This window comes from Perca flavescens, chromosome 4 (genome assembly GCF_004354835.1).
Source record: "Perca flavescens isolate YP-PL-M2 chromosome 4, PFLA_1.0, whole genome shotgun sequence".
Lineage (NCBI taxonomy): Eukaryota > Metazoa > Chordata > Actinopteri > Perciformes > Percidae > Perca > Perca flavescens.
This window is the reverse complement of record NC_041334.1, coordinates 2,898,370-2,925,857: the sequence shown is the minus strand read 5'-3', so window position 1 is coordinate 2,925,857 and position 27,488 is coordinate 2,898,370. Positions and strand designations below refer to the sequence as shown.

General features: G+C 41.8%; 1 protein-coding gene across 2 annotated transcripts; it reads right to left on the bottom strand.

Annotated features, from left to right (window-relative positions):
- Nucleotides 1-107: 107 nt before the first annotated feature.
- ssuh2.1 (ssu-2 homolog, tandem duplicate 1) lies at nt 108-27,105 on the bottom strand. 2 transcript variants are annotated; one of them, XM_028576902.1, is made up of 12 exons: nt 26,867-27,105; nt 15,806-15,898; nt 15,582-15,666; nt 15,286-15,415; nt 14,897-14,957; nt 12,956-13,080; nt 12,401-12,463; nt 11,706-11,785; nt 4,428-4,520; nt 3,913-4,018; nt 1,246-1,353; nt 108-622 (listed from the first exon to the last, which is right to left on the bottom strand). In XM_028576902.1, the coding sequence occupies exons 1-12, from the start codon at nt 26,889-26,891 to the stop codon at nt 488-490; spliced, it is 1,104 nt and encodes a 367-aa protein (XP_028432703.1). In that variant the 5' UTR covers nt 26,892-27,105; the 3' UTR covers nt 108-487. The 2 variants fall into 2 exon arrangements, with proteins under 2 accessions (XP_028432703.1, XP_028432702.1); XM_028576901.1 differs by lacking the exon at nt 11,706-11,785 and adding an exon at nt 11,529-11,635 and having other exon boundaries at nt 26,867-27,104.
- Nucleotides 27,106-27,488: the final 383 nt, after the last annotated feature.

Below are 27,488 nucleotides of genomic sequence, written 5' to 3'. Positions count from 1 at the left end.
AGCAGCCACGTGTACCAGGCTGCCAGTGGGCTACATTCATTTCAAATTAAACACTGCAGTTGGTGCTAAGTGGAGCGTCTGTCATAGTGTGATTGGTTATGTCGCTGTCATTCCCCTGCTCCACATCCTATCCACCAATCACAGCGTCTCTCGGATGAAAACACCTCTTTAGTGACCCCCATCCATCCCCCAATATACTGTATATAAATGTTTTAGCACAATGATTAAGGCTTTGCTTGGTCATTTAAAGCAGCTAAATACTGTATATCAGAGACACTGAGATGCAGAATATAAAACTTGAAGCCATGCTGAACAATAAGTGCTGCAATAAATGTAGTAAAACTAAAAGTACACTTCATATCGCTACAATAGATTTTTGGTGAATACACAGTGGTACATTAAATGGATGATTCTGCTTCCCCCCCCCTTTTTCCCACGATATGACCCATACTACACATGAACATGCATTGTCAGGACTAGACGGTACTTATAAAATAGTACACGCAGTGGGATATTTGGCAGCAAAGACTCTGTTCTCCACGCCATAGACGAAGAAGCTGTAGTCTTTCCTGTTGTACGTGTAGTAAGCGTGAGTCAGGGGCACCATCTCGATGGTCTGACGCTGCGGAGAGGAATAAAGAGCCGTCGTTACGTTATTATGGTTTCATTTATTCGAGAGAAATGCAAACAAAACTTTCAGCATCGTTAAACAACAACAGATCTACACGTCTGTACTAGAGCCCGACGGATAAAGGATTTTTATATTGGCCGATATATATTTAAAAAGGAAATGCAGAAACGCGTAACAAAACATAAACAGATTTCCCTAACATTAGTTAGTTGTAGTTATTTATGAGTCCTCGCTAAAATAATATGATAATGCAGTTTAAAAATAAACGTGTTTGTTTTATTGTCACAACACAACAGAGGAACATCAAAATATATTAAAGTTCGGATAAATAAAATGGATAAAAATACAAACTTAAGATATGAAATTTAAATGGTTAGACACGAGTGTTGCCAACAGGGACGTTGTAGATCGCCCTCTGGTGGACAAACTGTACAACGCTAACACTCAGAACATGGTTGAAGGGTGTTTTGTTTGTTTTTATTTTATTTTTTAAATATTCATTTATCGGCCATTGTAAATGCCGATACCGACAGTTTGGAATATGCTCATATCGGCCAATAATATCGGCCTGCCGATATATCGGTGGGCTCTAGTTAGTATGTGTGTGTTCGTACCTGCTGCAGGATGCGGCTGGTGGAACTGAAGCGATTGAGGTGTTCGTTAATCATTCTTGTGGAAACATCGCAGATCTCCTGATCTGGGAAACCCTGGATAGGATAAACCTGGCAGGACATAAGAGGAGGAAACACAGACGATCAGGGGTCAAACTCAACTTCACTAAGGGCCACGTTGGAAAAAGAGAATCGCTTCAAGGGCCAGACATGTAGAGTTGATTGACATGCTTTTATTTAAAAACAAAAGTTACATATCTTTGTCTCATATAGGGCCCTATTTTAACGATCTGAGCACACGGCTTGAAGCGCCTGGCGTAGGTGTGTTTAGGGCGTGTCCAAATCCACTTTTGCTAGTTTTACGGCGGAAAAAACGGTCTGTGCGCCGGGCGCGTGGTTCTAAAGGGTTGTACTTGGTGTCTTCATTAATCAGAGGTGTGTTTTGGGCGTAACATGCAATAAACCAATCAGAGATCATCTCCCATTCCCTTTAAAAGCCAGGCGCATTTGGACCTTGGAGCATTGCTGTTATGATGGAGGATTTGCTAAGCAGGGACCTGTTTCACAAAACCAAGATAAGAGATTAAGCCGGGATTACCCAGTTATCCTGGATGACTTAAACCTTGACTCGGTTTTACGAAAGCGGAGGCACATAAATCACCATGGAGATTTATTCTGTACAGCTTGCCTGCTCCCGACCAGGCTAACAGCCAGGATTTAATCCTGGAGCCTTTTCTGATCACCCAGCAGTGGTTTTACCCTATTGTTATCAGCCTGGATTAAAATACAACAGGTGCATATTGCCGTTCACTTAAGTACTGTTATTATTTAAAGTTGTGACCATTATTTTTATAATTATTCATGTGACATTGTTACTGTTATAGTGCTGTATGAAGACTGCTGTTCATATTGTTGAAGTTTAATTAATATATTATGGCAGTTGTTGAGATAATTAGAAAAGGCTGATCAAATTTCAAATGTGTTTTAAATGAAGTCTGTTACTAAGGGCAAAACATACAATGCTGTACATTTCTATAGTTCCCCAATGCCCTTGAAATATTTTAGTTGATTCATTTGTTTTTTATTCTTTAACAATAAGGATCATGTTTGTTCCGCTTCCATGTGCATTGTATTTAGCATTCATAGCACACAATTTATGTTGTCCAGTAAACTGGGACTATAATTTGGGAGGATTGTACAATTTTAAGAACATATCCTAACTGTACAATCCTCCCAAATTATAGTCTTAGTTCACTGGACCAGTAACTATCTAGTGATGTAGGCTACTGTACATTCATGACAACAGGGTGATTTTTGACCTTATATTATGCTGGGGGGGAATAACAGATGAATATACTCTGTTCCATTCATGTTTACAGTGTGCACGGAATTTATCACTTAATTATCTTTATAGTTTCTAGATTTTAGAGTCCAATTTCTTCAGTGTCTTTATTTTCTATGTCCATATATATGAGCGACCAAGGCATATAATATATAGAGAAGGAAACTTGTCCTCTATAAAAAAAAATCTGATCTGCTCGTGCGTGAAGTGAAAGCGCGCAAGCAGATCATATCGTTATACTATTTCATATTGTAATATTTATATTTTTAAACTTTTGCATGTTTTGTCCGCGCTGTGCACGAGCCTAGAAGCATTTTACTAATTTGCTGTTAAAATAACAATGAAATGCTGCGTTGTTGACTTTAGACCAGGTTTTGGTTGGTCAATGGCGCGATCACTTCCCGCTGCCTCAAGATAGGAATATGCCCAGAATGCACCTGAACACACCTCCCTGTAAGACCAGCACGCCCAGAATGCACCTGAACACACCTCCCTGTAAGACCAGCACGCCCAGAATGCACCTGAACACACCTCCCTGTAAGACCAGCACGCCCAGAATGCTCCTGAACACACCTCCCTGTAAGACCAGCACGCCCAGAATGCTCCTGAACACACCTCCCTGTAAGACCAGCACGCCCAGAATGCTCCTGAACACACCTCCCTGTAAGACCAGCACGCCCAGAATGCTCCTGAACACACCTCCCTGTAAGACCAGCATGCCCATGGGCGCACAGATGGGCGCAGGTGCCTTTGTTATTTAAACAACATGGGCGCTGGACGGGAAACTGACAACTGCTTTGCGCTGCTCTGTGCCGGGTGTGGGATAGGGCCGGTAGTCTTCTCACTTACAGTTTGGTCAAAATAAAGCCCTAAAAAGTCAGCAAAAAGATCCTTACCTACTATAGAATTTAGCAAATCAAGCTTGGTATTTTTGGTAAGACTTTACTTGAGGATATCTACATAAGAGTCATGAACACATGACACTGTCATGACACATGAACCTAACTCTAACCCTAACCATAAAACTCTAACCCTAACCATAACTTGTCATAACAAAAACCGAATGACACTTGATGACAAAAGTGTTATGTCATAAATGTTTATGACTTGTTTATAATGTCTATGACACGTTCAGGACAGTGTCATGTCACTCTTATATAGATACCTTCAAGTAAAGTGTAACCATATTTTGTGTGTCCCCTTCAATAATTGCTCTCGAGAATTGTTATGTTTATTATCCCTTCCAACGGTTGGATGAAATGTATGCCCGTGGCCACCGACGCCAGATGTGATTCCTGAATAAAAGGAGAAGTGTGTTTGGTGTTTACCAGCATGCTCTCATCGACGAAGAACGGATCTCCCGTCACTTTCTCAAACTTCTTGTCAGGGAAGTCAGGCTGGCGGTCGGGAATGAATTCAGTTATATCGTTCTTCCTACACACATAAGAAACAGATGAAGCAGAAGACCATTTGGGACAGATTTTTATGTGTGTGTGTTAGGGCTTTGACTCCAAACTTCATTATTCGAATATATTTAAATATAAAAAAATAAAAATATTATATATATATTACGTATTACAGTATATTAGCTGGTTAGCATGTTAGCTACCTCCCCACCCAGTTTTACATTTTGTATTACAGTATATTAGCTGGGTAGCATGTTAGCTACCTCTACACCCAGTTTTACGTTGTGTATTACAGTATATTAGCTGGTTAGCACTAGCATTCTCTGTTAGCTACCTATCCACTCACCTCTTGTAGTTGGGGATGTCTTTAGCGTAGAGCAGCTTCTGGACAGATTTTTATGTGCGTGTGTGTGTGTGTGTGTGTGTCTTTGACCTACCACGTCACAGTGAGTTGGATGAAATGCAGCAGGCGTTGGCTGCCGTGACACACGGAGCAGGTGTTGTAGCCTTGGCCGTGACAGGAGGAACACCTGGAGGAGCGCCACATCAAACGTCACATCTTCCTCACAGTACAACATCACATTTGTGTTTAGCAAATTGAGGGTTGCGTAAGAAATTCCACACTAACATGCTATTTAGTAGCTAAAACAGTAGGTGAGAGTTTTTAGTATGTCCAAAATCTTAGTATGTAACAGTACGTAAATTGCATACAATTTCTGGGAAAATATTACACTATGCAATACTGGACACTGGACACACCGGCATAAGCATCCCACAATGCAATGCGGTGGTAACGACAACGTTCATAACAGACCGAGGCAGCTCTGTAACGTCAAAACGCTCTGATTTACATTTCTACATATTTAACCCTCAGAGGTCTAAAGTCATAGATATCTTCTTGATTTCTCATTTTTAGGATTTTTGCATACAACTGAAGTCAGAGCTCGGTCCACCAAGTTGTCCCGCGAATTGAGCCCCGATCTATTCTCTCCCTTAAGCTTTTATTCTCTCATCACGGGGAGGGGGGGAGGGGGTGTCTCCTTGTTGTACTGCACAGCTCTCTCTCACTGCTGCAGATCCTCTTTTCACCTGGTTTCTGTTTTAGCTACAGAGTGAGACCTCTTTTCATCTTCTTCTTCTGTACTATCTTTGATTGCACTCGCACATGCTCAGTAGCTCAGATGTAGAGCATGTCAGCTAGCTAACTCTAGAGACAGTAAAAGAGAGCCTGTTTCTCCAACTTTGGTCAGTTACAAGGCAGGATTAGCTGGGAGACTTCTAAATGAGGGCGCACATGTAAGTAGTTCTTTGGTAGATTATGGTGAACTTGTGTGTGTTGTAGCAGTGCTTTGCTATTGAGCAACGACATAGCATGCTAGCGTTAGCATGCTATGTCGCTATGCTATGTCGCTATGCTAACGGTTATGTGTGATATCACAGTCCGAGCCGATTTTGAACAGCTCACTAGGAGACTGAAGGCAGGACACATTCAGAAACCGTATCTCACTCAGAACACCATGGATGGATTTTTTTCAAAGTTTGTATGTGTGTGGAAGCACCAGAGACACAAAAGAACACCCCAAATCCCAGAAAAAGGGATTTTTTCATAATATGGGCAATTTAAATAATAGTAAAATAATGTTGTGTATGTAGCAGGGCTCGACATTAAGGCTTGTCCGCTTGTCCGGGACAAGTGGATTTTTTGTAGGACAAGTGGAAGAGAAATTTACTTGCCCCACTGGACAAGTTAAAACTCAAACAAATCAAAATGCCACTCATTTCGTCAATGTTACAGAATTGAAACAAATACATATTTTACCCCACAATCCCGGGCAGCGGGTCGGCGGGCCGCTAACGTTAGACCCAGCCCGCTGTTCAGCGCATTCTCGAAAAGCGAAGCAGCATGAAAGCACGGCGAGCTAGCGGTGTTAGCTTGCTAACTCCACCTTAACGTTACCTCCTCGCCACATCGTTCACAGAAAACAAGCTGAAAACAGAAGTCACTCGTGGCGATAGCAATGTGCTTTGTGTGGATGAAGCATTATATACGTTATTATGTGCCACTCATTCCATTTATGTTACAGATTTTACTTTACCGATTTGAAACAAATACATTAACTAACGTTAGACCCAGCAGCAGCGGGAGAGCGGACCGCTGACGTTAGACCCAGCCCGCTGACGTTAGACCCAGCCCACTGTTCAGCTCCTTCTCTGTAAGCGATACAGCATGAAAGCACCGCGGAACCAGCAAGCCAGGCAGCCGGTGTTAGTTAGCTAACGTTAGCATGCTAACTACGCTTTAACGTTACCCGTCCCCACATCGTTCACAGAAAACGAGCCGAATAAAGCTGTCACTCGTGGCGATAGAAGTGTGCTTTGTGCGGATGAAGCATGAAGTTAATTTGACTCTTGACGGCTGGCTCTCTGCCTCGTAACGTTACTAGCTGCTCCGCTACTCGTTTGTAGCGGATTAAATATCAGGTAATAATCAACTGTAAAGTAGCTACACCTTTTTAAAGGATCCCTTGGTAAGTGAAATTGTAGAAAAAAAAAAAAAAACAAAACACGTTGACACCAACATTTAGTGGCAAAATCCATTGTTATTTCTACAAAATTATTTTAGATATAGTATAAGTTCAAGTCACCACTACCTCTGGTCAAAATATTGAATTAGTATCTCAATATATTGACTCAGTATCTCAGAATATAAACAAAGAATATCAAAGTAATGAGAACATTCAAAATATTGACTTACAATCTCAATATATTGACTCAATATCTCAAAATATCTCAATTGACATAGTAACTTAGAATATTGACTAGGAATCTGAAAGTAATGAGAAACTTTAAAATATTCACTTAGAATCTCAATATATTAACTTCTGCACACCGGCGTGCAAAGTATAATTTTGTATTATGAGTCTGGAGATCCTTTTTTCTTTTATTCTATTCTTGGGACACATTTGTTTCTACTGTTTAAACTGAATTGTATTAATGTTGATAGTGTTTGGATGCTTTCAATGGTTTCTTAAAATTCTGCATTAGCAAAACATAAAAAAAAATTATAAAATGATTAATCTTTACCCGGACAAGTGACTTTTGTTCATGGACAAGTGAAACGTAAATGTACTTGTCCGAAGGACAAGTGCCTCAAAAAGTTAATGTCAAGCCCTGTATGTAGTGCAGAAGAGGAGACTTCAGACGCAACCATGGCTTGTATTGTTTATTTTATTGGCGTCATGGTGGAGCAGTGGTTAGAACTATGGCCTGGTCCTGGTTCCGGGAGTTTGCATGTTCTGTGTTTGCGCGGGTTTCCTCCGGGTGCTGTTTTCTTCCCACTACCAAAGACATGCATGTTAGGTTAAATTCCACCCCTTGCCTTCTATGTGAGTCACATGGCCATGACTAATGATGCAGATGCAGACCCCCAGTTGATCCCCTATAGAAGATTTGAGAGCGACGTGTTAAGACATCCACCAACGTCACCAATGTGGCTCCTTGCCTCCCTTGCTCAAATGTATTCCTTGCATCTTAGACTACATCAACGCTGTTACGTTTTCACTTTTTCAAAAGCCTCATTTTCAGCCAAAAACTCCGTCCACACAAGAGTTTTAGCTCCAGTAGCAGAACTAATCTGCATCCATGTTAACACGTCTGACAACACATATCACATGACCATTCACACACACGGGGCATGTGCGTGCCGGTGTAAACAGGAAAGTGTCGAAAAAAGTGTTGATTTTCAGACCTGGGAGGATGACAAGTGCGTGGTCGAATGGAAGACCCATGGTAGTGGAGATGTAGCCTACGCTCCCCCCAGTGAAGATTGAGGAAAAGATGCTGGGGCGGGGGAATATTTATCAAACGGGTTGTTAGGAAATGTCCCGCCACATGCCTATGTTCCCACAGCCCTATGTTCCCACATTTCTAAGATTTTTTTCTAAATTAGGCCCTTTGTTCCCACAGTTCTCACATTTCTAAGATTTTTTTTTCCAAAATTAGGCCCTATGTTCCCACATTTCCTTTATCATAAATTTGTATCAGATTTTATCCCCCTAACCCTAACCCTTAACCCTACATTTTTTGTGGGACGATAGGGCTTGAATTGAAGAGAAATGTAGGAACACAAGATCTAATTTTGAAAATGTGAACATAATAGCTTAATTTTAAGAAAAATCTTAAGAATGTGGGAACATAAGGCTGTGGGAACATAGGGCATAATTTTCAGTGATAATTCTTAGAAATGCAGACCTGCCAACCTTGAAAAACTTTTTTGAGTAGCAACTTACTGATTTATTGTCGAAGTTCTGGTTCATGAACACGGCGGCACGCACACGGAAAAAAATTTGCCATTAAATGTCGAACCTGTATATATTTTAAACCCTAGAAAATAATGATGTTCAAGTAGGCTACTTGAATTAAATAAAACATTTTATTTTTTAAAACATATTTAATACAATTAATTGGATCATAATATAATCCAATAAAATAAAATATATTACACTGCATAATGAGCACTTTTACTTTTGGTACTTTAAGTATATTTTGATAATACTTTCGTACTATTACATAGGGAAGATGTTGAATGCAGGACATGTAACTGACAAGTAATTTGTAACTCTACAACACTGTTTTTTCTACTTTTACTGCAATACATAATCTGAGTAAGTCTTCCACCTCTGGAAATCACCAACAACAGTCGTGCATGAATACCTGCAGCAGTGTTTAACACTGAAAACACACAGCTCAGTTCAGCGTTTCCTTGCAGCTCTGCTACAGTAGCAGCTAACCGCTAACGTTACCTGCCGGTCACATCGTCTCTAAACAGTCCGCTCACAGTGAAGTCCTTCACGGATCGACAGATGTTAGAGTCCGGCGGCTGCTCGCTCCGTTTGTTACGCACACCGGGCAGATTGATGCGCTCACAGAGCCAATCTTTGCAGATGTTACCGCTCGGTGTTTGGCTAGCTAATAAGCCGTTAGCCTGTTAGCGCCGAGCGGCCAGCCAAGGTCCGACAGACACCGACACATTCCGCACATCCTCCGCTCAGTTTAACCACTAACCCCCCGGTACCTGTCAGAGAGGCGTGTTTACTTTGTGTCTCAGTCCTCCGTTAGCCTACATTAGTAGTAGTAGTAGTAGTAGTAACAGTTAATTTTGTTACGGTATGAACTTAATCATAGGAAAGGCAAAACAATATATAAGACCTTTGTAACGAAATCCAAGACTTTATAAATGCAAGGTTTTATTAATAATTATATAAATAAATAATATTTCTCCAAAGTTGACAGGTAGGCTATGTAAATTAATTCATTTCACCTTTCTACATCAAATCCGTTTACCTTTGCAAGCACACTCCTCCCTTGGGGAAAACCATAGATATATGGGGGAAACCAACCAAACTAAACGGGAATGAGGGAGGAATGAATAACACTATCAGTAGCCGATATCCCATTGACATATAAGCGATATCCCCGCTTGACATTAGAGGAAGTGACCCGACGGTGTGATTGGTCGAACTCTTCTTCTTTAGTTTTTTTTTTCAAGCATGCTCCTGGCTGCTACGCTGTTTTAGCTTATATATATGTCAGTGTGTTTTAGCCATAAGTTTTGCTGCCTACTATCAAAGAATTTCTAATATAGGAAGAAGTTCCACTCCCTCGTTACTTCCGGCTTCTGAACTGGTTGCAGTTCCACCAGAGTTCCATATAGGGGGCGCTCACAGGCCAGTGCAGAATGAATGGGACTCTATGGAGCTATACCCCTCAAAACCTTTTCTCAGGATATAATTTTTTGTCTAGTAATTTGAATGTTGCATTCGAAAGGGGAGGCTAAGAAAATACACACTGCTGTGTGTTAGATTTTTTTAAAGTGGCTTTTTTGTTCTAAAAAGCCTTTTAAAATGTCAATGACGTCATACACATATACAGCCAGAGATACTGCTTTACGGCGAGCTCTGAGTCGCTTCCTTTGTTCTCTCGAGGCATCGACAACACAGCTGACAGGTTAGGCTCTCCCTGTCAATATACGCGCTAGAAAGAGGTTTGCTAATGTTTTAAAGACCACGCCGAAATATTCACTCTGATATTCAGGTTCTGCTTCGGATGCTGTCAAGCAGGATCTCCGATCGTAATCAGTCCTTCACTGACCAATCAGCATTTATTAGCAAAATGCTAGCGTGTTATGGGCTACAACAACTCACCCTGTAAGAAATCAAAAGGACAAGTACTCGTTCATTCAACTTTCGACCTATAACCCATGTTGAACTTGCAAAAACTACAATCAAATCTGAGGTTTCTCAACGACAATCAGGCGAAAGAGACACATTTAGCCGTCTAGCTCCATAGACTCCCATTCATTTTGCACTGGACCGCGATCACCCCCAGTGGACCTCTGGTGGAACTGCACCCAAAATCCGGTACAATGGGGCTGGATAGGGAGTGGAACGGCTTTCCATAGACCGGCTTTTCTACTATCATCAAGAGTTAGACTGAGACGGTTACTGCACGTCAATGAGTGAACTCAAAACAGTCACCTGATTTTCGCGTAGTTTAGAGTGACAAACGTATCACCGTATTTTGATGTCAAAATGCGTATCTACCACGCAAAATGCATACAGGTTGGCAGGTCTGGAAATGTGGGAGATTTGGGCTGTGGGAACATAGGGCTGGGGGAATATAGGGCTGTGGGACCATTGGGTTGTGGGAACATAGGGCTGTGGGAACATAGGGCTGTGGGACCATTGGGCTGTGGGACCATTGGGCTGTGGGAACATAGGGCTGTGGGAACATAGGGCTGTGGGAACATAGGGCTGGGGGAACATAGGGCTGTGGGAGCATTGGGCTGTGGGACCATTGGGTTGTGGGAACATATGGCTGTGGGAACATATGGCTGTGGGAACATAGGGCTGTGGGAACATAGGGCTGTGGAAACTTAGGGCTGTGGGAACATAGGGCTGGGGGAACATAGGGCTGTGGGAGCATTGGGCTGTGGGACCATTGGGTTGTGGGAACATATGGCTGTGGGAACATATGGCTGTGGGAACATAGGGCTGTGGGAACATAGGGCTGTGGAAACTTAGGGCTGTGGGACCATAGGGCTGTGGGACCATTGGGCTGTGGGAACATATGGCTGTGGGAACATAGGGCTCTGGAAACTTAGGGCTGTGGGACCATAGGGCTGTGGGACCATAGGGCTGTGGGACCATTGGGCTGTGGGACCATTGGGCTGTGGGACCATTGGGCTGTGGGAACATATGGCTGTGGAAACTTAGGGCTGAGGGAACATATGGCTGTGGGACCATAGGGCTGTGGGACCATAGGGCTGTGGGACCATAGGGCTGTGGGACCATTGGGCTGTGTGACCATAGGGCTGTGGGAACACATGGCTGTGGGACCTTTGGACTGTGGGACCATTGGGCTGTGGGAACATAGGGCTGACCCCAAATCAGCCCTCTCCTCTGTACTCTGCTACTCTACTCGCTCTCAACTAACGGCCCAAACGCTTTCCGTCAGAGTTCTCGGGTCTCCTCTCTCACCTCTTACGGCCTCTCCCGCTACAAGCAGAACAACGCGTCTTCCCGGACGACTTGTGATTCCCGGGACGCCTTCTGAACCCTGTGCCATTGCAGCCAAAGCAACGCTTCTGCAAGACGGAGAAGCACATTGAGACAGAGAGACAGGGGGAAAAGGAAGCCGGCCGTGAGGACACCCACCTCCTGCGCCCACGGCCGTGACACGAGGCGCAGCGCTTGTCCCTGGAACGGCCGTGACCGTGGCAGAATGTACAACGCTTCTGCAAAATGAGATGGGGGTCATTTCTCACTAATGTCACTGTTTCTACAAACCAAACAACTCATCGATTAATCGACAATGAAAATGACCGTTTGATTGCAGCCATACTCATATCGACAAAGAACTTTCTCTAGATGTCTGCCTTTGTGTGACAGCAGCCAAAAACATCTCTTTGCACCTCCTTTCATCTTCCTTCTCTACCTCTGATTCTCTGCCATTTCCATAAATTAAGAAGGGAGGCTATATTTGGAGCATTGGGATTAATCGACAATAAAAAAAAGACGCTTGTCACTGTCAATTATTTTCTGGATGGATGAGTTGTTTGGTCTCTAAAATGTCAGAACATGGTGAAAAATGTGGATCAGTGTTTCCCAAAGTCCCAAGATGACGTCCTAAAAATGTTTGTCCCCAACTCAAAGATATTCAGTTTACTGTCACAGAGGAGAGAAGAAACTAGAACATATTCACATTTAACAAGCTGACATCACAGAAGTTTCACTTTTTTCAACCGAATAACCAATTATCAAAATAGTTGACGATTTATTTCATAGTTGCAAACTAATCGATTCGTCTTTGCAGCTCTACTGTAATACTTTCATACAAGAACACATCTCACCTGGCCTCTTCCATGGCAGTTACCACAGCGAGTTCTTCCACAGCCATTGCACTTGTGACACAGCTAAAACACACACAGATACACACAGACACACACAGACACACACACAGGTTAATTGCTGCCCTTCTACTTTCAACATGGAAAGTTTTACAATCCAAAAACACTTAATCATATAAGTATAGTCAATTAAAGCACAATATGGAGTCAAACACATACTGTATGAATGAAAACGCACATGACAACAACATCAATCAAAAACATCTTGGAGCATCATATTTGTAGCATGCCATGCAATTGGGAATCTTTTTCTTTTTTCTTTTATGTAGAATGTAATGTTTAATGTATGTTTTCAATGTGTTGAGTAATGTGGACTGTAATGTTTAATAAAGTAGCTGTAAGGGCACAGCTAATGGGGACCCTATAATAAACTAAACACACACACACACACACACACACACACACACACACACACACACACACACACACACACAAACACAAAGAACACAAAAAGTAACACACAACCAGGAAAACAGAGAAAGCTTGACGAAGCTGTACCTTCACGAAGGAAGAGTGCGGCACGCGGACCTTCTCCACCTTGTCGGTGTATCTCGCAGGTGGCGTGACAGGAATGTCCCACGGTGGAGGGCTCATCCCAAACTGAGGACCATCCACCACCTGTCCTGTTTGAAGAAGCAGAACACATGTAAACGTTACTTGGTCAACCTGTTGCACACTCCTTCCAAACAACCCACAAGAAGAGCACGCTCAGACATGCTAACAGCATTTCTTCTAACTCCATTTGTCCCGGTTGTGATTTTCTGCTATAGTTTTTCCTGTTTTATTGTGCTAGTTTCTTTGTTTACTGTCTCTTGTGTTCTCTGTTGCGGTTTACCCTGTTTTCATCCTTGTGTATGTTTTATGCTTCAGTTTTCTGTTTTATTTTGTAGTCTGTTTTTTACGGAGCCCCCCTGGTCCCGCTTTGTCAAAAAAATTATTTATAACTATCTTGTGGCCTCAAGATACTATCTCGTGGCGTCAAGATAGTATCTCGTGGCCACAAGATACTATCTCGTGGCCACAAGATACTATCTTAAGGCCTCAAGATAGTATCTTGTGGCCTCAAGATAGTATCTTGAGGCCTCAAGATAGTGTAGAGATGTAGTGTAGTGCAATACTTCACATTCTGTGCAATATTCTCTGTTTTAATATTCAGTGTGCAATATAGTTTTCTGCAGTTTTGCTTCTATTTATTTACTAGTACTGTTCATCACAATTCTGTTAATACAGTAATGGAAATCTTGTAGGCTGCATATCCATAGTCCTTTATAATTCTTTTTCATATTTTATAGCCCATATTTATACTTTTTTACATGTATATGTATGTCACAAAGTGAAGCCAGGCAGCCAGAGTTTTCTTATGTTGTATATAGTGTGGTGTTTCGGGTGTTTTATTTTGTATAAAGTGTGGTGTTTTGGTTTGCCTGGCACAGAACTGAAGACTCCTCCCAGCGCACCTGAGGCAGATCTCATCAGGAGAGATGCTGGAGGAACACGGAACGCGCTCCACATTTTGATAATGAATGGCTGAGACACAAGGAGGAAAGAGGAGCGGATAGAGAGCGAAAAAGAAACGTTGGGGACGTTACAGGAGTGCAGGACGGAGCACAGATAGACGGGCAGGACAGCGGCGCCGGAGCCGGAGGACAGCTGTGGATGTATAAGTAAAGGAGGGTGAAACAAGGTTAAGGTGACACAATGGCGGGAAAGCCAAAAGACAGGAAGTAAAACAAGACATAACCTGGGAGAAACTGGGAGACTACAAAATAAAATAAACGCGTGAAACAAACACAGAAGACAGAAAATGAGAAGTGAAACGAGGGATGCTAGGGATGCACCGAATCCAGGTTTTCGGATATTGGGCTTTTTGACAGGGTTGGGTTTCTGCCGAACCTTAGAATTTTTTTCCACCGGACCGAACCGTACGCTTGCACTACGCACGCTACACTGGTCGCCGTAATGACGTGAGACTGTGAGAAAGTGAAAATTAAACTAGTAAGCAGAAAAAGTTGTTGTTTGGCAGTACTTTCAGTCAAAAGAAGGCCATTCAAGTCCAGCTACATGTTGAATTTGCAACTCCGATTTGTCTCGTGGTGGCGATGACCCAAAACAATAAACAACATGGCTGCCGTTACAACATTTGGTGTAAAACATCCGAAAGAATACGAGTTGTGTATGAAGGAATCTACAGACAGCAGCCAAAATGCTGCAACTTCAGTTACGGCAAAGGAAGGACAGTCCCAGCTAAAACTGGGAGTAGGATTCTGTATTCGGTTTCGGATTCGGCAGAATCTTAACCAGTGGATTCGGTATTTCGGCCAAAACCCCAAAATCTGGATGTGGTGCATCTCTAACAGAAACCCACAATCATGACAGATCAATTCATTCATAAAAGAGCCAATGTTAGTAGTAATTTGTTGGCTCAGATAAAGGTTTTACCGTTGTAGGATTCAAACTGCCAGGCGCTGGTTCTGGTCTCAGTGTAGGTCTCCAGGCGATACTGCAGAAGGAAGACCATCAGAAAACATTTGATTCATGTTGCTATGACTGCAGTCTGTTTTAGCTGTCTGGGGTTTAGACCATGTCCATTAAACATCCTCCAATAACTAGTCAAAAGCATGAAGGAGAATCTACGCATTATTTATTACAATTACACGGTTATATCGGCTCATTTATTCCACTCCATCTATCCATCTATCCATCTATCCATCTATCTATCTATCTATCTATCTATCTATCTATTGTTCACAGATGTGATGTTGGTCCAGGTTAGATATTAGATAGGTAACATATTCATTCCTTTATTTGTGTAACAGATGTGCTGCTACCCTGTACACAGTGACGGGCTGGAGCTCTTTGAAGGTGAGGTTCCTGGCAGGTTTGGAGCTGTATCTCCATTTGGATTCCACAAACTTGAGCAAGGCATCTCTGGCCACATCCTCCGACACAGTGGGGACCCTGGAGGGGCAAAAGCACACGCACACACACACACACACACACACACACTCTCAAATTACAGTACATCCATAATCCCATTATATCTTCATATTTTTTTGTCTAACATCTTGACCTGTGTTCACATGTGTGAAAGGGAATCTTTGAAAAAAGTCTGGACTTTGTTTACCTGACAATGGGAACCAAAGTGTTCTTATTGAGTTCAGGCTGCGGGTTATAGTCAGGGGGGGGTGGATACAGCGGGTTGTCACCCTCTAGACATACACACACACACACACACACACACACACACACACACACACACACACACACATCAACACAAAAACATAGGAGAAGAAGGTTGAGACATGTTAAAGAAACAAAAACAGAAGAGAAGAGACACAAAGGACTCACCTCCTTTAGGGACCTGGTATCCATGTACATCATCCAGCCAGCCAGGAGGGGGCGCTGAAGGTCCCTCCTCTGGGATGTTTGGGTCAAATGCACCTGAGGAGATGAGGGGAAGAAAAGGAAGAAAATATGAAGGACAACCACAGATAGAGAGCAAGGGTTGGGACAAACAAACCTGAAGATGCACTGTTTGGAATTTTCTGTCTTTTCTTTTCCACCATGTGTGTTTTCATCCACCTGTTTTATTTAGTTTTTCATACTACACATAAAAAAAACAATTTTAATAATTATCAATCCGTTTGAGTCATTTATTATTAAAAAAATTGTGTGATATTTTTGAGAAGATATTTGGGGACGTCATCTTGGGACTTTTTGGGAAACACTGATCCACATGTTTTCACCATTTTCTGACACTTTGTTTTAGACCAAACAATCCACGGATTAATCAACGATGAAAATGAGTGGAGTTAGTTGCAGCCCTAAAAAAGTGCTGAGGTGGAAAAGATGTATCAATGAAAGCAAAATGTGACAAAGCATAATTAAAACAGACTCAGTGAATAAATTAATTGGACAAGCTTTAAGTCTCCCCCTCAAGTTCAGACCTTCTCTCTGTGTCTGTCTCGGTATGGAGCACTTTAAAATCTTTCCATAAAGATTTGTTTTCCTTATTTGGTTCAATATGTTTTGTCATATTAAAAAGTTGAGCCAAAGAGGGGTGGACAGTGTTTTCTGTCATGAAGAAAGGACAGGAAGGGAGGATGCATTCTTCAGGAAACTGGTTATAGCCCATAGAAACAGACCAGATGCTCAGGATTAAATGGTCACATAGACATTTCAGTCAGTATAGTACACAGGCTCGCATATTGATTTAGGTTCACAATAAATTTTGGCCCGCCTACTTTTTGTAGCTTTTTCAACATTTTGTTGCTTTTTCTGAAGTTTTTGTCCCTTTTTTAGACGTTTTTGGGGCCTTTTCTGGTGGTTTTTTTTCCAATGTTTTTGTCGTTTTTTTCTTTGACAGCTAAGTTACTTTTTGGGGGCTTTATGTCGACCAAACTGTAAGTGAGAAGGCTATATAAAACACGCAATAATTAATTAAATAAAAGCATGTGAATAAACTAAACATGTCTGGCCCTTTAGGTGATTCTTATTTTCCAGTGTGGCCCTTAGTGAAATTGAGTTTGACACCCCTGGTATAGTGGTTTATTTACACACTACAGGTTCCACTAAAGCGTGATATATGGTTCAGCAGAGGCTCCACGCAGAACTTTCGCCGTAGCCTACGTAAGTGGCCTGATGTTTATACCTGTGAGAACAGCAGGGTTGGCGCAGGTGTGTGTATATGTGTGTGTGGTAGAGCGAGTGAGAGAGTGACGGTGATTATCTTCAGAGTGAGTAGCGACTCTAGCGTTATAGCGAGAGAAACCAAGTGTCTCCCCTGTTCTTTCTGACCACGGTGGGAAATCTGGAGCAGAAGTTAACCCTCTCTTTAATTTAATGTTGTTTATGGAGAAGGAGAACCAGGAAATGAGTCGGGGGGGGAAATGCAACGCTACCACGCCACGGCCGAGCGGCATGCGTCACCGCGTGTAGTTACATTTTTCAGGAGTTATAGAGTCAGTGTCTCCACGTACCTATGTACGATTCCATTGCGTCAATTTAAAGCAAAAGCATAAATCAGCCTTAAAGTGCTCATATTATGCTCATTTTTTATGCTAAGGTTCATAATTGTTTTTAGAGGTTTTACCAGAATAAAAACAATTACCTAGGTAAGGACTACTAGCCAGTCAGAAGTAGAGTATGAGGGTGTGCCCTGACAGTACCTAGGTAAGGACTACTAGCCAGTCAGAAGCAGAGTATGAGGGTCCTGACAGTACTAGGTAAGGACTACTAGCCAGTCAGAAGCAGAGTATGAGAGCGTGTCCTGACAGTACCTAGGTAAGGACTACTAGCCAGTCAGAAGCAGAGTATGAGGGCGTGCCCTGACAGTACCTAGGTAAGGACTACTAGCCAGCCAGAAGCAGAGTATGAGGGTCCTGACAGTACCTAGGTAAGGACTACTAGCCAGTCAGAAGCAGAGTATGAGGGTCCTGACAGTACTAGGTAAGGACTACTAGCCAGTCAGAAGCCAAGTATGAGGGCGTGCCCTGACAGTACCTAGGTAAGGACTACTAGCCAGTCAGAAGCAGAGTATGAGGGTCCTGACAGTACCTAGGTAAGGACTACTAGCCAGTCAGAAGCAGAGTATGAGGGTCCTGACAGTACCTAGGTAAGGACTACTAGCCAGTCAGAAGCAGAGTATGAGGGCGTGCCCTGACAGTACCTAGGTAAGGACTACTAGCCAGTCAGTAGCAGAGTATGAGGGCGTTCCACGCTAGCAGCTAGGCGAGCATTAAAACCTGTGTTACAAAGTGAAAACAGTGTTTTCTGTTGGAGATGGTAAGTCCCTTTGGGGTGGACTTGAGCACTTTAACCCCAAGCATTTGGGCTGCTTCCAAGCGCGGGGCGCCACAAATTGCTTTCTAATCTGTGGGAAACACTGGAATGTCAAGTCAAGTCAAGTCAATTTATTAATAGAGCACATTTAAAACCAACCTAGGCTGAACAAAGTGCTGTACAAAGTTATATTTATGTTATAAAAACAAAGGAAGACAATAAAAATATAGACACAATGAACATCATACAAAACAACACACTTCTATACAAATGTCCCTAAACTAAATCATACGCCAAAGAATGAAAATGTGTTTTAAGACAAGACTTAAAGATCTCAGCAGTAGAGGAGGACCTAATACGAATGGGAAGTTTGTTCCAGAGTCTCGGGGGCCGCAACGAAGAAGGCACGATGGGGTCAGCCCTATGGTCCCACAGCCCAATGGTCCAGAATCAGAATCAGAATCAGAAAGGGCTTTATTGCCAAGTAAGTTTTTTGCATATACAAGGAATTTGTCATGGTGTTGTGGTGCATGTCACACATTCTCAAAAATAAGAAGGATAAACGAATATAAACAATATAAGTATAAACATATACACACACTATGTGTTAATAACAATCAAATAAATGTAAATAAATAATAAAATAATAAAGCCCCATGTTCCCACAGCCCAATGGTCCCACAGCCCTATGGTTCCACATTTCTAAGAATTTCTTTTCACTTATTGAAAATATATGTTTCCACATTTCTAGGACATTTTCAAAATTAGGTCTTGTCTTCCTACATTTCCCTTCAATTTAAGCCCTATCCTCCCACAACATTTTTTAGGGTTAGGGTTAGGTTTAGGGGGATAAAATCTGATAAAGATTTATGAAAAAGTAAATGTGGGAAAATATGGCCTAATTTTGGAGAAAAAAAAATCTTAGAAATGTGGGAACATAGGGCTGTGGGACCACTGGGCTGTGGGAACATAGGCACGCTCCCAGGTCTTCATCTGAGACTGTGGAATAGCTAAAAGGAACTGATTAGACCATCTTATAGCCGAGACACACCAACCAGACGGCCGACCGTCGACAGAAAAGCCAGTCGGAATGATCAGTCGGGTCCCCGAAGTCCAAAAAACTGCCTCGGGACACACTGAGGCGACACCGACGTGAGAAACGTAATACGTCTCCATAGCATCAGGCGGCGCTACTGTCATCGCGGCTCGTTCGGAATACGATCTCATATTGTACTAAAATAGTTCACTGTCCAATGGCCAATTATCGGCTTGGTGTGTCTCTGGCTTTAGGTTCCTGGAAGAGTGATGTAGGGTAAGGAGATCAGCATTATCTAAAGGGGCCAATCCATGTAATGCCTTAAAAACAAGTAACATTACCTTAAAATCGATTCGATATTTGACCGTTAACCAGTGAAGAGAAGCCAATATCAGGGAGATATGATCCCGCCTTCTGGTACCAGTCAACAATCTAGCAGACACATTCTGGACAAGCTGCAGTCACGATAAAGATGATTGGCAAATCCCAGAATACAAGGAATTGCAGTAGTCAATGGAGCATGAATAACAGTCTCCAATGTGTTGATGAATTTGAGTTTTTTTCTGCTGCAGGAACTACCGACCTTTGCACCTTCCTGTGACTTCTCTCTACTGGTAATCCACTCTGACACTGGCGCACCCTTCCCTTTATTACTAAACTAACTTGAACTACTCCGTAAATGTCATTTCCACCCACGCCCTGTGTATTCACCTTCAGGTTAAATGTAAAGGGAAGCAAAGGCAAGTTTACCTATCAAGCACATTGCAGCAACAAGGCAAATTCAACTGTATGTATACTTTATTAATCCTGTTATTATTATACACATTACACACATGCCTGAATTACACAAACATGCTCAGTACCTATACGTGCACTATTGGAGAGATGTCAGAGTGAGGGGGCTGAGCAGTTAGGGGTTCAGTGCCTTGCTCAAGAGCACCTTGGCAGTGCTACCAGCTACCAGTCCACCATCATATTTTGGTCCGTATGGGGACTTGAGCCAACAACCCAGTTCCCAACCCAACCCCCTACTGACTGAGCTACTGCCACCCGCATAAAACATTTACACTCTGAGGTAGGGCTGGGCAATACACCGATGTTATATCGACATCGATAAATGAGGCTAGATATTGTCTTACATTTTGGATATCGTAAAATCGTGATGTTTCTGCATTTAAAGGCTGCATTACAGTAAGGTGATGTCCTTTTCTGAACTCACCAGATTTATTATTTGCCTTTACCCACTTAGTGATTGTAACTACATTATTGGTGAGTATTTATCTAAAATCTCATTGTGTTAATATTTTGTGAAAGCACCAATAGTCAACTCTACAATATCGCCGTAATATCAAACACGAACTAAGCGGTATGCTCTTTGTACAATATACAATATACCTCAGGCTATAGCACACACAAGCACTTTAAATGTACATTTGTATAATTTCTGTACTGTATTTATGGTCTATTTGTATTGTATTTATCCTCTATCTATTTATATATATATATATATATATATATATATATATATATATTTTATAGGCATTAAGGCGGGTATGAGCACTGTAATTTCCATTCCTATGGATGGACTTGACTTGACTTTGACATTGACGTATTTGGTCAAAAATATTGTGATATTTGATTTTCTCCATATCGCCCAGCTCTACTCTGAGGTCGAGTTTTGCACATCTTCTTAAAATCACCTTTTTAGGGTATTTGCATATAACTGATCCCTGTGTGCTTAATATCAAAATGTTCAGAACAAACTCAGCTTTCTGTTTAGTGACACCCAGCTTAGTCTGAGAGCAATGTGTAAAGAGATAATGTATAATAAATGTCTAAAAATTAATTTGTAATGTCGGTTTTTAAAAAACAATCAAACATTTGGTAAGATGTTAAAGTTTCAATAAAATTTGACTGAACCATGCATCTTGTTATTGATTAACCATAGGAATTAGGGGAGGGAAAAAATAATCCCAAACTGTATGTAAAAAAAATGCCCTTGGACCTCAGAGGGTTAAATAACTTAATTTGACCGTTATTTTTCTTTTTTATGGAGAGCAGACGTCACAAGGGCAGCATCAGCATCACGTTTTCACTAAAGTTTCAATAAATTCTGACTGAATCATGCATCTTATTACTGACTGACCGTAAGAATGCATGCATGATTGTATTTACTTGTTAACCTATTTTTAAGTCCAGCTTTGACTTCCCTAACTGCAGCTGTGCAGCAACATCAGCATCATAAATCCAACAAAATACCAAAGAATATAATGTTTTTCTGCACAACAACGTACTATTACATAAATATACACAATAGAGCCTTGATTGAGAGACTTCCGAGACACCGTGCGGCTCTTTAGGGGCGCGTGCGTCATGGTTTTGCTGAACAGCGTCTGCTCCTCGGAGTGTTTTTCAGTCGCTGTGTTTTCTCCAAGCTCCCGTCGCCCCCGGCAGATAAAAATACAACAGAGTCAGTGTGCTTATGTCCCGCTGTACACACACACACACACAAACACAACACACACACACACACACACACACACACACACACACACAATACCTCTGGCTGAGGGATAAAAATACCAGCGAGAAGGTGTTTCCCTAAAAAGATCTGGGTTGAGATGGATGGAGTGTGAGAACGGAGAGAGGGAGGGAGACAGAGAGACTTATTAAGAGAGAGACAAATAAAGAGGGAGAGCGGGAAGGAGGGAGGGAGGGAATGGGAGAAGGAATGTGCTTTTAAAAAAAGGGGAGAACAAAAGCCGACCTGATTAACGAGGATTAGACTGGACAATGCATCCAAAATACTCCTGCAGAATTCCTTTTCTTGCTCTGCGCAGCGCGATAAACATTGTTTATGCCTGTACACACTGTACAACTGTAATGACACACAACAACAACAACAACACAAGGATCTCCTGCCAAGAGTTCAGGACCAAACTGTTTTTCAAACTGTTAATCAAGGAAATAATCAGCAGATTGACGAATGAGAGAAATACGCGCTAATGAAATCGCATTAGGATTGTTATTTGAAGTACCCAACTCGGAAGATCTTTTCATATGTTGGGTTTGACTGACATGTTTGATCGATGAGCAGCGTCACTGGTGTCTTTTCTTCCCTGTCCTGGTTTATGACCTACACCGCAGCCTTTCACCAGGGGGCTTTGATTAGATTAGATTAGATTAGATTAGATTCAACTTTATTGCCATTGTACAAGTAAAGACAACCAGTACAACGAAATGCAGTTTTACATCTAACCAGTAGTGCAATCATTAAAAGTGATTTTCCTTTATAGCAGTGGTTAAAAAAGACATAAAACACAGAATGCAGTATGATCATGTTAGTCCATTATTAAAGTGTATTAACAAATAAAGTGCATATAAATTATTATGTGTTATGATAAATCAGACAGTCCATAGACCATATAATAGTAGAGACAGAATGCAGTATGATCATATTTAGTGAATTGTTGAGGTGCATTAAAGGTCCCATGACATGGTGCTCTTTGGATGCTTTTATATAGACCTTAGTGGTCCCCTAATACTGTATCTGAAGTCTCTTTTATATAGGCCTTAGTGGTCCCCTAATACTGTATCTGAAGTCTCTTTTATATAGACCTTAGTGGTCCCCTAATACTGTATCTGAAGTCTCTTTTATATAGGCCTTAGTGGTCCCCTAATACTGTATCTGAAGTCTCTTTTATATAGACCTTAGTGGTCCCCTAATACTGTATCTGAAGTCTCTTTTATATAGGCCTTAGTGGTCCCCTAATACTGTATCTGAAGTCTCTTTTATATAGACCTTAGTGGTCCCCTAATACTGTATCTGAAGTCTCTTTCCCGAAATTCAGCCTTGGTGCAGAATTACAGCCACTAGAGCCAGTCCCACAATGAGCTTTCCTTAGGATTCCTTAGGAAGAGAATGTCCAACTTACTGCACATTTAAAAAGCACTTTAAACAATTTCTTAAAAGTTCCCAGTTATGTCATCATTTTGACTAATTTTATTGATGTAATGTAATCTGTCTGAATGAGTGCTAATGTGTTTCTTGTTTGATATTGTATATTGTAATATTTTTCTGTTTTGCATTATCTTGTAAGTTGTTGTTTTCCTGCCTCGGGACTACAGGTGGAAATTAGCATTTATGCTATAACCTGGCTCATTTACAGTCTGTACAGAAATGTTAGATTGTTCATTAATGTGCACTGTCCCGAATAAATAAAAAAATAAATAAAAAAGGTGTGGCCTTGACCAACTGCCACTTTGCTCATTTGAAAGCCATGATGTCTCTCTCTCTCCCATGGGTGGGCCAAATTCTCTGGGCGGGCAAAGCAGAGAAAGGGGAGGTAACCTTTCCCCTTATGACCTCATAAGGAGAAGATTCCAGATCGGCCCATCTCAGCTTTCATTTTCTAAAAGGCAGAGCAGGATACCCAGGGCTCGGTTTACACCTATCACCATTTCTAGCCACTGGGGGACCATAGGCAGGCTGGGGGAACTCATATTAATGTTGAAAAACCTCATGAAGTGAAATTTTCATGCCATGGGACCTTTAACAAAGTCCATCGTGATCAGAGGTAGTCAGACAGTCCATAGTCCATGTGCAAAACGAGAGGGGGCAGAGTGGGCCGGCGCAGGGGCAGGGGGCTAATGTTGGGTCTTGTTGTTGAGCAGCGTTATGGTGTTGTGAAAAAAGCAGTTTCTGAGCCTGCTGGTGCCACTCCTAAGGCTCCTGGGGCCAGAGTCTGGGTACATCCCATGGCCCTTATTTGATAGCTCCTCGACTCGGTCCTCTGCTGAACCAGAAGTTGTTCTGTCCCTCCTCGGTGAAGGCCGTCTCAAAGCTCTTATTTCATCTTGAGGAGCAAGCATCGAGGAGGGGTCAGCGAGGACTAGGGTTGGGTACCGTTTGGATTTTTACGATTCAGATGCCGAACCGGTACTTTTAAAACTTCTGATTCCTAAACCGATTCTTGAAAAACTGAAAAATGACATCAAAGAAAGGCTTTTACATCGGTTTTGGTGAGCCCAGAGGGAAAATATGACATTTTAAAAGTAGCCTACATTTACGGTAGCTAGCTAACGATAGACTACAGAGAAAGGGTGATATTTTTACGTCCGTTTCGGAGCGACAGAGGGAAAATATTTCAGTCGACACATTAAGTGGAACCAAAATTTGCTTTCTAATCCAGTCCGAGTACTACCGGTTGTGTAGGAACCAGTTCCATAGTGGAACCAGGTTTCGGTACCCAACCCTACCGAGGACCGAGCATCGAGGAGGGATCACCACAGTGGTGTAGTCTACGTGATACGCTGGTATACGCAGTATACCCACTAAGAAAGCTCCAGCATTTACACACTTAGAAATGCCCAATGACACGCAATAATAACTGTACATTCCATTATATTTTTGATATATTTTTAAGTGTCATCTGTTTTTCTTCTTAATAGGCTAAATAAAAGGGATTTCCACCGTAAATTGGTGAATAAAAGTTATCTGAATACAGGAAATGAAGTCTTTGACGCTCAAAATAACCCTGGGGGAGGACATCCAGACCCCCCACTATTGATTATTAAAACAAATTTCTCGTATCCTCTCTTCCGTGCCTCCTCGGTGGGAGGGACTAAGGGCCGACAGAAACCCCCGTCGATATGATCAGTCGCGTCCCCGAGGTCCAAAAAACTGCCACAGAGCAGACCAGAAAGACGAGAGGAGACGAGACGTAATACGTCTCTATAACAGCAGGCGGCGCTAATCTGTAATGTCGCCCAAGAAATGAGAACCGGCAGCTGATTGGATGAACGCGTCACATGGGTTTGTTTTCTTCGGAAATTCAGACCTGGACTGTCATGGCGGCCGTTCAGAATACGATCTCATATTGGACTAAAATAGTTCACTGAAACATGTTTCTGAAAACATTTTAAGAGAGAAATAGGCCGTGCAGTTGCTGAATCTGTCTTCATTTCAGCTCAACAAAGGTCAGTTTAGAAGATTTTCGTCAGATTTTGAGAGACTCTAGTCCCCTCATTCCGCTCCCCATTTCCGGGTGAGTCCCGACGGCCCTGCCGCCGACCTAACATGTCAGGTCGGCCAAAACGAACGCCGACAGCCGCCCAGACTGACGACGGCACGGGACACACCGAACAGATTTGAGTCACTGACCTCGCCAGACTGTCCCACGGCCGATAATCGGCCTGATGTGTCCCGGCTTTACGTTCATACAGCGGGAGGAAGTGGAGACGCGTCGTCCGTCTTTATATATACGCTCTGTGGTTCTTGCCCTGATAGGAATAACTGGTATGAATTTTTGAAAATGGGACTGAACGTCTAAGATAGCACCTTTAAATTAAACACAAACACCTAGTAACTGTAAGTAACAGAAATAAGTTCTATGATAACATAAACAAAATATATAAAGGTTACCAATAGGGGTGGGGGAAAAAATCAATACAGCATAGTATCGCAATATTTTGTGTGGCAATACTGTATTGATACACAGACGCCAAGTATCGATCTATTATGATATATGTGTTGGTCAGTTTGTCTGCTTGACAATCACATTTTGCAGCAATACAACTGAAGTGAGATCAACAAACAGAGAAATGTATCTTTTAAGATAAAACAGATGTTGACAAAGTTTCCTTTTGGGGACATAAATTGAAATTGGGAAAAATCTGAAGTTGGAAAAAAGGTAATGAATTGCAATATATTGCAGAATATTGCAATATTTTTGAAATCGCAATAATATTGTATCGTGACATAAGTATCGTGATAATATCGTATCGTTAGGCCTCTGGTGATTCCCACCCCTAGTTACCAACTCAGTGGTGTTTACTAGTTTCACCTGTAAACAGCGGTGGAAGAAGTACTCAGATCCTAAGTCTAAAATTATTACCACACTGTAATAATACTCTGTTACAAGTAAAAGTCCTGTGTGTGTGTGTGTGTGTGTGTGTGTGTGTGTGTGTGTGTGTGTGTGTGTGTGTGTGTGTGTGTGTGTGTGTGTGTGCGTGTGCAGGAATCTTAATGTGTAAAGTAGCCTAACTAGTAACTAAAGCTGTAACAGATGAATGTAGTAGAGTAAAAAGTAAAATATTTCTCTCTGAAACGGAGCGGAGTAGAAGTAGAAAATGGCATGAAGAGAAAAGATAAGTAAAGTACAAGTACCTCAACATTTGGACTTAAGTAGGCTACATGTAGTAAGTACTGCAGTACTTAAGTAAATTTACTTAGTTACATTCCACTACTGCTAGTTCATCACAGTTCAGTCTATGGTCACATACACTTTTACTACAAGTTTAGTAAGATCACACACACACACACACACACACACACACACACACACAGTTTTGGGCTCGTTGTTTTGTAACATTACAGCGTCTTTATGGAAGTAAAACTAGCTAGAAACTATAGCAACCACACTGAAACGATTTCAAACGTAACAGCAGTTAAATCGGGACAAACACGGTGGATATTCTAACCCGGGTTAACCCACTCCTATTACCGCTAGATCCCAGCACGGAGTCACTAAAGTCTGGACTTGATATAAAAGTATTTTCTCCAGTTATTAAAACATGCTCTCATTGCTCACCGAGATCTTCGTCTTGGTCATCCATTTCTCCGCTGGTTTGAACTCGGTATGACGTGAATGAAGGCAGCTCCGTTACCGTAACGTAAAGATGAACTGAAGAAGTGTGTAAGCCATAGACAGACGGTAATGTTTACAGTCAGCGGTGGAAGCTAGAGTCAGGTACAACTTCCGGTTAAGATTTGTCAAAGTAAAGGCAGTTTCTCAAACTTTTTTTCAAAATGTTCCCCCTTTGAACAGTTTTTTAAAGCCATGAACCCCCTATCCAGCGCGAATAAATTTTAGGAGAAAAGAGAGGAAGAATACAGCGATGTCAGCGAGAGATTTACTAAACAACAGCCTTGTACCTGGAAAACATTTAAATGATGAAGAAAAAAGGCGAAATAACTTGAAAAAAGAAGGGAGGCAAGAATAGGTCGAAAATAGTAACAAAAACTTCAAAAAAACAAAAAAACTCAGTAGAAAGAAGAAAGGCAACACTAGGACGACAAAAAAAATCAAATAAGGACAAACTTCGAAAGAAAAGTGCCAAAAAAGCAGAAAAAAACTTTGAAAAATAGAGACAAAAACTTTGAAGAAAAAAAAGACAGTAGAAAAAAGTAAGTAAAAAAGGCAAAAACAGGTC

Coding starts and splice junctions, on each gene's coding strand:
- ssuh2.1 (XM_028576901.1), bottom strand. CDS start 26,891: ATGGATGACCAAGACGAAGATCTCG. Junction 13,081..14,896: donor GCAGTTTGAATCCTACAACG/GTAAAACCTTTA, acceptor TTCTTCAAACAG/GACAGGTGGTGGATGGTCCT. Junction 1,354..3,912: donor TCGTCGATGAGAGCATGCTG/GTAAACACCAAA, acceptor ATGTCCTGCCAG/GTTTATCCTATCCAGGGTTT.